This window comes from Nilaparvata lugens, unplaced genomic scaffold, assembly GCF_014356525.2.
Source record: "Nilaparvata lugens isolate BPH unplaced genomic scaffold, ASM1435652v1 scaffold8869, whole genome shotgun sequence".
NCBI lineage: Eukaryota > Metazoa > Arthropoda > Insecta > Hemiptera > Delphacidae > Nilaparvata > Nilaparvata lugens.
In genome coordinates this window covers 1-10221 of record NW_024094614.1, presented here as the reverse complement: position 1 = coordinate 10221, position 10221 = coordinate 1, and the positions used below count along the sequence as shown (strand labels likewise).

At 35.1% G+C, this 10221-nt stretch overlaps 1 protein-coding gene across 2 annotated transcripts; it reads right to left on the bottom strand.

Moving 5' to 3' along the window:
- Positions 1–5262: 5262 nt before the first annotated feature.
- LOC120349234 lies at positions 5263–10215 on the bottom strand. 2 transcript variants are annotated; one of them, XM_039419200.1, is made up of 3 exons: positions 8762–10215; positions 7827–8007; positions 5263–5590 (listed from the first exon to the last, which is right to left on the bottom strand). In XM_039419200.1, the coding sequence occupies exons 2-3, from the start codon at positions 8002–8004 to the stop codon at positions 5463–5465; spliced, it is 306 nt and encodes a 101-aa protein (XP_039275134.1). In that variant the 5' UTR covers positions 8005–8007; positions 8762–10215; the 3' UTR covers positions 5263–5462. The 2 variants fall into 2 exon arrangements, with proteins under 2 accessions (XP_039275134.1, XP_039275133.1); XM_039419199.1 differs by lacking the exon at positions 8762–10215 and having other exon boundaries at positions 7827–8197.
- Between the last annotated feature and the right edge of the window lie 6 nt (positions 10216–10221).

Sequence of the window (10221 nt, the reverse complement as noted above, 5' to 3'; positions counted from 1 at the left end):
TTTTCATGTTTTAGGGGGCTGGGGGAAAAGCTCCAGGGGGATTTCTTGGGACTTTTGGGGGAATGACCCTTTGGGAGGGTTCTATCGATGGTGAGAAATTCAGCTTTTATTTAATTTTCGGATCGAAATTGCTTTTTTGGACCTTCATTGACTGGGCTAAATGGTTAACATCCGTAGACCTCTAATAAACGCAAAACGAATCACAATGAACAGTTTGTTATTACACATTCCCAATAATTTTAACCTAGAAAAATTCACTTTTCAAAAACATTCAATTTATCACGAGAAATTTTTCTGAATAACTACTTTCAATGACAATTTTTGGATATAAAGTGCCAAACAAAACTTCTTTGAAATAGAATTTATGATCAAATCCCGTTTGTTTCAAGCTTTTATCACCTTTTGTTCTGGAGTTATGATTTTTTATGATGCCATTGTAGCCGCTGAGCCAATTAACTATCATTAAAACTGAACTATAAAATTGCTTTTTCACGACTACTTCATGATAAAGACTTGAAAATGGTCTCAATCTCCTCTTTACAACCAGCCAAATGAGAATATTCATGAAAAAGCAACGAATAATATTTTTCATAATTGATAAATTCAAGATGGCGGTCATAACTGGTAAATTCTTTTATACAGAGTGTTTCAGAAGTATCCTTGGAATTTTGATAAAATTTTCCAACTTTTTTGTCTCTTGTGAACGGTTTTCGGGAAATTTGCAATCAAAAATTTTAAATGGCCGCCATTTTGAAAATTCACGTTGAAAATTTTTTATTTTATTTTTTAAAGTTGAGTCTTTATAGCATAAATATTCAGGCCAAATTTCAGATAAATACAACATTTCGTTCTTGAGATAAAAACTCCTAAGTGAAAAAAACAAAATGGCAGCTATTTAAAATTTTTTATTGCAAATATTACCGCTGAGTTTTGGACACATCAAATACAACATTTGTAGTCTCCTATCATCCAGGAACAATACCCTAAAATGTTCGACACTACTTCTGAAACATCCTGTATAGATTTCTATTCAGTTATAGTGAGAGATATCGGATCGATTCTACCACCAAAGTGTTCATAACTACCCAAAGTATGATGTTCTAGATATTAATCTCATTTTAATTACTTTTTCCATGATTAATTCAGTTTCAAAAACTTGGAACATACAATCTTCGGGGACGAAATTTCACTTTCTACTCTGTAAATCTTCTCACAGTGAATATAACCTACTATTACTGAGACTGTGTTGTAGAATATAGAAACCGGGCAAACGACTATCTAAAGAGAAATGAAAGTGAAAAATAATTGTATTATTTTAAAATATGCCAGCGAGGCCAGCGGACATCTTGAAGCCAGGTGAAGGGTTCGCACAGCTTACAGACTAATTGAATTTCAACACTGGATGAACAATGAAATCGATTTCAAAGACTAGCGTTCTACAATAAACAAAAATTGGCTAATATATTTCAATTTCTATTTAGAAATAATAGTTATTGTTTTTGTCTGTCACAACCTTGTATTATTTTTGTGTTCATGGTGACTTAAATTGGACTAAATTAAATTAAGACCCAGACTGTACCAATTAATCAATCACTTCCTGAAACTAATAAGATTCAGTAAAAATTTACAGCAATTTACATTCAACTCCACATTCGATGAACTGCTATCTTATTAAATCACAAACAAGATGAAGAATTCCAAATTTATTCATTCAATGAAACACACGAGGCGTTTTTCAGACGTGTCGGCACGACAGGACAGAAAGCTCTCCGATTGTGTGATTGGGTTGACGTATCGAGAATCAGTCAATCAGTGAGCTTCCTGTAATGTCATGCCGTGTCTACTCGTATGAGAAAATGCCTCGTGTGTCTCGGCCCTTAAACTAGTGAGCTCCCCGGGCTGGAGAACTCGCTCTCAAGATGCTGCTGATATTGTCTGATGTTCTATTGAAGGCAGTGGAAATACAAGATAAATAGTTCAAGTTTCATTTTGTTATTAATTGCTGCATGTAATTAATAATCCAGCTGACAGGTGATCTAAAAGTATAAATCTATTATTATAATGCCTTGTCCACACTCTCGCCAAGTCGCTTGCCATCCACACTGCAATGTGACGAGTGCCTGGATGGGATATATTTGTGGATGCTCGCCTGGACAAAAATCGAAGGCATCCACACTCTCGTCATTATTTGTGAGCACTTGGCGAGAGTGTGGAAGCGGCATAATGATTGTCTTATGCACTTTCAATGTTATACTGTTACATCGCCAAAAAATACGAAGGAGTGAGCCAATTTTGTTGTTGGTCAGCAAACTCGATCTGTATAATAGCTCAAAGAATATGTGTTGGGAATTTGAAGTACATTGATAAAAGCAATCGAAATTCATCGTCGAACAAACCCACAAACGGTCTATAGTGAGGTCCACGTTATAATGGCGGTGAAGAAAGATAGGAGTACAGCGTTGCCAATTCTCTGCAATGCCACTGCCTTCCATGCAGGATAGATAGCTGATACTGGTATATCTGTTGTAATATTTTAACTGTTCGTGTTTAAAATAATCAATTATATTTTATTTGCCAAGAAAATATTTTTTCAATAATTAAATCAAAAAAATTAGGCTATAATTGAAATTGAATATTTTTCTGATTGATTATATTTCTACATTATTAAAAAATCTGGTGTGGTACATTCACACAACTTACCTTGCTCATTGAACTGTAAGCCTCATTCTTAGACGAGAATAATTTAGGGGATTAACATAATGACGATTGGCGGCAAAATATTTGCAACTACGATCAGACTACTTTATATGTGTATAAAGAGTATACTACTTATATGTGTACCTATATTACTTATACTACGTGTATGTGTGTACTATATGTGTATACTACATATACTACTTTATATGTGTTTTCAGAGTACTTTTTCTTTTGTGTAAATTGTGAAATTCGATGATTTTTACTTTCCTTGCCCTATTACCATAGGTAAGGAAAGTATTGCTTTCCGAAAAAAATTAAGGTACACGAATTTCTAAATTTCTAAACGTTTCAAGGTCCCCTGAGTCCAAAAAAGTGGTTTTTGGGTATTGGTCTGTATGTGTGTGTGTGTGTGTGTGGTGTGTGTGTGTGTGGTGTGTGTGTGTGTGTGTGTGTGTGTGGTGTGTGTGTGTGTGTGTGTGTGGTGTGTGTGTGTGTGTGGTGTGTGTGTGTGTGTACACGATATCTCATCTCCCAATTAACGGAATGACTTGAAATTTGGAACTTAAGGTCCTTACACTATAAGGATCCGACACGGAACAATTTCGATCAAATGCAATTCAAGATGGCGGCTAAAATGGCAAAAATTTTGTCAAAAACAGGGTTTTTCGCGATTTTCTCGAAAATGGCTCCAACGATTTTGATCAAATTCATACCTAAAATAGTCATTGATAAGCTATATCAACTGCCACAAGTCTCATATCTGTAAAAATTTCAGGAGCTCCACCCCATCTATACAAAGTTTGATTTTAGATTTCCAATTATCAGGTCTCAGATATAATTTAAACGGAAAATTTTGAGTTGAAAAGATTCAGCATGAAAATCTCTTCAATTAATGTCCAGTAACATTTTAACTTAAAATTGAAAATAAGCTTGAAATTTGAGAAAATGTGATTATTCAATTGCAAACTGTTGGCAACTGTTGATTCTATTAAATCATTCACTATGAAGAGATAGCAGATCTCGTGTGTATCCAGCGTTATTGCCCTGTCACCAGCTGGCTTGGATCTTAGAATAGGAGACTTGAGATTCGCGTGTACACTAGCGTCAGGTGATAAATTTTCATAACGGCAAGGAAAGTTGTGTGAGTGCGCCACACCAGATTTTTTCAAAAGACGTCAAAAGAGCTGTTCTACAGATGAAATATCTCGACTATGACTGTGTTCTTTTTATAAACTGCTCTACCTACCTACCTCGTGCACGAGAAGGAGGTTACAAAGTCCATTTCTCAAGGATGGGGTGGACCCCCCATTAGTTTCCCAGGAAAAATACTCATGCCAGTTGATAGAGCTGATAAATAACTATTCAGGGTATGAATTTGAAAAAAAATCGATCAAGTAATTTTTGAGAAAATCGTGAAAAACATGGTTTTTTGTAATTATCTGCCATTTTTCTCAAGAATATTATGGAGCTCAGCTCCGTAATATTCTTGATAACAGCTGTTTTGATGACTTTTAAAAAAATCATCGAATTTCACAATTTACACAAAGGAAAAAGTACTCTGAAAACAATTATATAATTATACACATATACAGAAGTCTGATCGTAGTTTCAAATAATTATGTTGCCGCCAATCGTCATTATGTTATTCCCCTAAATTATTCTTGTTTAAGAACGGGGCTAACAGTTCAATGAGCAAGGAAAGTTGTGTGAGTGTACCACACCAGATTTTTTCGTGGAGCTATGTGACGCTGGTAGTCTCTCATATTGTGCCGTTCTTACACTCTCACCCGGCAAAAATAGTAATACTAGTAGTTCTGTGAACAGTAGACCTCGCGCAGTTTTCTCATCCACAAGTATCTGGTGTCACTTGTTCACCGGCTCCTCCAGACATGTGTGTGATGCATGCAATGAATAATCCACTTGTCAGCTGATTGATTATGAATAATTCTATAGTCTGATTAATCCTATCTTCGAGTAGATGATATATATAGTGATATATATATATCACTCTTTGATGGAAATTAATTTCAAAAGTGCGCGCCAAAAACTTGAACCGAAGATCTAGAGTGGTGTTCCATGGGAAAATGAAAAATATATGAAAAATTAAAAAAAGCTATTTGAAATAATTTCAAATTGACAATTGTTGTCAAACTCCACTTTAATAAACACAAAGTTTGCACGATTCACATGATTTCATGTCCTGTGAACTTTGTGTTTATTAAAGTGGAATTTGACAATTTCAAATAGTTTTTTTTCAATTATGGTAAGATTCCACAATATCAATATCGGTTCTACAAATTTTATCACGATGAAACACTATTATGAAATCACCTCAACATAACCTACAACCTGAACATTACATAAAGGTGCGTACAGATATACGCGCCGCGAACATGAGCAATTCACTTTTAATCACCTGACTATATCTGCATTTTTACAGAAACGGTAAGGTAAAGATATAAAAAGCTTGGCATCAGCTGATTAAAAGTGAATCGCTCATGTTCGCGGCGCGTATATCTGTACGCACCTTAACATTACTGTTGCACTAATAAGCGTTTTCTCGAATGTAGTGTGAAAGTCTCTCTGCGTTAGGGCGTTTAGTCATATTGATCTGTGGTATGACGGTCCCACATCCTACATACGAATGTGGTTCGTCTGCAACCGCCCTTAAGCTATATTTTCTCTAAGGTATCACCACATTTTGGATACAGTATCACCACACATGATACAGTATCATCTAAACTTGATACAAAACACCATGTCGTTTATCTATGCTGGAGCTTACCCCGAGGAAGGGCGGCAACAGATTGCTGAATGTGTGCTCGATGGGATGACAGTAGATGGCGGTAACTGAGATTGGAGCCGTCCACTCGTGGTGCTGCTTGTGAATGTGCTAGGGAGAGGAAAAATAATGTAACCTTGAGCAATTCCTCTCCAAAATTTAGATAAGGTTACACATAATCAGGATACTATCTAATAAGAATATGAATTCTACTATTGGAATATTATATATTTCTTATGAAAGGACATAATTAGATAAATAAATAATGGTTGATAATATTAACAAATCTCAGACTAATGAATTGAAAAAACTCACTGCAATTATGCATTAGATAGTTAGATAAAATAGGGCTTTTCAAATTGAGTCAACTGAATGTAATGTTTCATCATGTAGAAGAGGTAGCTATTCATCTCCTTTGTATGTGAATTTAAAGAAACATCAGAAGCCTTATAATAGCCTGAATATTAGAAGACTGTGTAAAATTCTACTATTATAATCATTAATAACATTTTCATTCATTTCCAATAAACAATACGCACATAAATGCGTTTTACGAAACCTATTATCAAGAATGAAGAAGTATTTAAGAATGGATAGTTTTTCATTCAAGCTTTTATTCTGTGTTGTTTACGATGTGAATATTTATTGCAATAAAACAAAAGCATATCATGTCAATGAACAGTTTAGTAAATATTGTTGAAGTGCAATTTTACTCCCCTCCACATGATGAGTGGTATGATTTTGAAATTTAAAAGGGAAATTAGAATGATAATTATAATATTTTAGCTATAAATTTACATCTTTTCATGGTTTTTGACGAAATAAATTTGTGAGGGAAGATTTGGATTGGAATACTTATGGAGGTGTGATGTAGCCCGTTTATATGCTGTAGATAGTTCCAGGTCCCATCCTTGTAAGCGACTGCCTAGAGGCATCTTTTTTCCAGGCCAATTTTACTTGTCATGAATTTTTACCGTTGTCGACACTTTTGAATTTTCAAACAATGGGGTATCTTGGATTGTGAAAAGTCATGGCAAATGATCGGCTACATTACAGCTTCTATGAGTTTATCAAACCAAATCTTTCCTCACAAATCTATTTTTTGTCATACTTACTCAATTGCAGCTGTTTTCCATGCATCAAATCAAGCCGGTAAACAGCTGTTTGCAGAACAAGAAAACATGTGATTTTCATTACAGCATACTATACTGTAAAGAGATCATATGGTTTTCTTTACAGTCGAGTATGTTTCCCAGTTCCGAAATAGGAACATTCAAATTGATTCAAATAGCTATATAGTCTTAGCGTTATAGTCTTTAGTTGTTATATTGGTAACAATAATTTAAACTTCTTATTGTTGAGAACTTCAGTAAGAAGAAGAGAGTGAGTTAATAATATCTAAGTAACTAATAGAATAACTCAAATATTATTAGAACTCAACTAATAAGTTTCAATTTGTAAGAACTCATCTGACATTTTTAACATTGGCCTTTATTATTTTATTCGAGCTAGATGGGTCTGTTATGACATAGGAGCTATGGGCTAGGTCTTGTTTATAGAATGCAGTAGCTCGAGCAGCAGCAGGTAATGGTTACTGTTTCTCAGCAATATTATTCTTTCTGAGAAAAGTATGACAAAAAATATTGTACGTAACTTGTACGGTAACGTATTTACCGCATTCGTATAATAATTCTGCCCTCAACTACGTTTCGGGCAGAAACAATCATACTTATGCGGTAAACTACCGTTACCGGACTTGTGACGTGAAGTACTATTGTCAGACAAACATTTTATGTCCACTCTCATAAGATCAATGGTAATCCTTTTCTGCCCTATTGAGCATAAAGCTGGATTCACACATCTCAGTATCAGAATCAGTGGAAATATAATAATTGCCATGAGTTATGATTGGACTGTTCCCACTCAGCACGGTCGAGCGAGTATGAATAGTCCAATTAGATCTGAAAGGAATTATATTTTTACTGTACTGGATACGTTCACTGAAATGTGGGAATTTGGCTTAAAACTTTTGTGTGTACAGTAGTTGGATGGGTAAAGTGATTTGTTGATGTCGACGTATTTGTTACAAGCAGAAAACCCATAGTCTAATTAAGAACTTGACAAACTGATAACTTGATGTAATGAAATCTTGAAGAATTTGAAATAGGTCTATAACCATCCTCGGTAAATTAAGAATCTATATGCAAAATTTCAAGTTAATCAGTTGAGTAGTTGAGACTGCATCATTCGTGAATTTCCTATCCCGTACGTGTATAAGCCAATCATTTACTTTATTATATTATAGATAAATCGATGTACTTGTTTATGTCGATGTATTTGGACGAACCTGTGAGAGTTATGTGGAGCGCCAACTCGGCGCACACCCAGTGGAAGGTGGGCAGTTGGCGGAGGGGAGAGAAGCCACGCCACGCCATCAGGACACCGATGCCACACATCAGGACGCTCAGGTAGGACACCGCAAGTCCCACCACTATCTGGTTCAACACCACGGAACCAATCACCATCACCTGCGGAAACCACACACCAATTCAAATCACTGCAAAACATTGGGTTGATTTGATCTGACATTCGGTCAATTGAATAACAACTAGAATATAGTGACTATAGTGAGGTCCACGTTATAATGGCTGAGTTTGATTAGCAATGCTATCCTTGTCTATCATTCAACAAAGCGGATAGTGCTATCTCCTTCTCGCTTTGCTCTGTCGCCAGATCGTCTTTTAACAATGTGGAATTAATCCTATTATATTAAGCGAGCGATTTCTGTATTTTTATATCTGATTATTTATGTTTAACGGATCTCGAAAACGGCTCTAACAATTTTCACGAAATTTAGAACATAGTAGGTTCATGATATTATAAAGATTCGATTGCACTAGGTCTCATCCTTGAGAAAACTGGCTGAACGACATTAAAAGGATAATTCATCCTTGGCTGAAACAGCTGTGGATAGTAAAAAAGAGAGTATGTGAAAAATCAAAATATCGCATCCCCGAAATTCATAAGAGAAACGAGAATAAACAGTTAATATTACATAAATAGACCTGTATCAGCTACTGTCTATAGAAGACGTTGACAAGACAAAGGATTGGCAACGTTGTTCTCCTATCTTTCTCCACTGCCATTATAAAGTGGACCTCACTATAGCAACTGGTCATTGGTTTTAGCAATACAAATAAGATTGAACAACGCTGGGTAACTTTGAGGGTTCACAAAATATGGAGGACCGAGGAAAATACATAAAAATGCGGATCGACTTACTTGATGCGGTTTTAAAGACGACAGGGACTCAGCCAGCTCTGCCGGGGAGAAAGTACCCTCCTCCTCCTCCTCCTCCTCGGAGATAGACAGAGCTAGGTAGAGAGGAACTAAATGCGATAAGACATGCACTGTACTGTTTCCGTTCTAACCAGTAACATTATAATATCATTTATAAGGAGTACAGTATTTGCATTTACAGCGACTGTTACATTTCTTCATAAATTTGCAAAAAAATAAATACCAATTTTATCCAAACAAGTGTGCCTAATATATTTTTCCTCGCCAATCAACCATACTATTTTTTAATTTTATTATGAATTGGTGGTTGGTGAAAGACTGATATCAATTCGTTCAGCTCGGTCAGGAAATTTTGTGAGTGGTCTGTCAAAGTGTAAGGGTGCGAAGTGCAAGCTTGGTTATGCATGATCAAGCATGCAGGGGTGAGAAAAACAAAATCTGAGAAAAATTAACAGGAACCCTCACATTGAACGCTTGCACTTGCTGGTTGCGTTCAGTGGGTGAGCAGCTACATGCAAGTCTCAACATGGTTCAATGGCACTTTTCAAATTTTGTTTTTCGGCTCATGCATGATCTGACGTGAACTTGCACTCATATATTTATTAGGCATTCAATGTGATCACACCCTAACGATTTAGCTGAGGTCGCCCTTGACTCGATATGCTCTCACAGACCACTTGCTAACTGTCGTCACAGAACTGAACATTAATATTGTTCTTTCACCAGCCGCCATTTTTGTTGGCGTTTGCCATATACAGAAAATTGAACTATGATTAACGTTTATGTACATTGTCTGGTTGAATATTAGACAGCTATCAAACATTATTAGACATTATTTAACCACTATCGAACGTTAAATGGAGATTATCAGATATTTTTGTTCAATATTTGAACATTTGATAAGCATTGTATGGACATTTAGTAACTATGGTAATTTCATGCTCTGTATATATTGTAAAAATGGAAAATAAATTGATTTGATAATATCTATATTTGGTTAGAACTGGGACATTTGAATGTTGAATGAACAAACAATGTTGAATATTGAAAAAAATCATTGTATTAATAAATACCACAGACAACCATTAGATCTGTGCTGATAGTTTCATTGTTTTACACTACTTGATTTACGTCTGTCAGTGTGGAGAAAGGGGGTATCATTGAAGAAATCTAATTTATTTAGTTTATTCATTGAAAGAAAAAATAATTAAAAACAATATAGTAAGATAAAACAATTATATAATGAATATAAGTCTTCAACAATAAGTTTCAATTAATATATGAATTTCAAAACAGGTAGGATAAAAAAGCAGGATGTGATGACACAAATATTTTGTCAATATTTCGTACAAAACTATTCTATTTAATGGAATAACAGCCTATCGTTTGAGGCTACATACATAAATATACATTGAAAGTCACATTATCGTTTACATCACAAT

What these genes read in the sequence shown, in the direction of transcription:
- LOC120349234 (XM_039419200.1), bottom strand. Translation starts at nt 8,004, where the DNA reads ATGGTGATTGGTTCCGTGGTGTTGAACCAGATAGTGGTGGGACTTGCG. An exon ending in GCTCCACATAACTCTCACAG is followed by an intron (nt 5,591 to 7,826) that starts GTTCGTCCAAAT and finishes TCCTCTCCCTAG; the next exon opens with CACATTCACAAGCAGCACCA.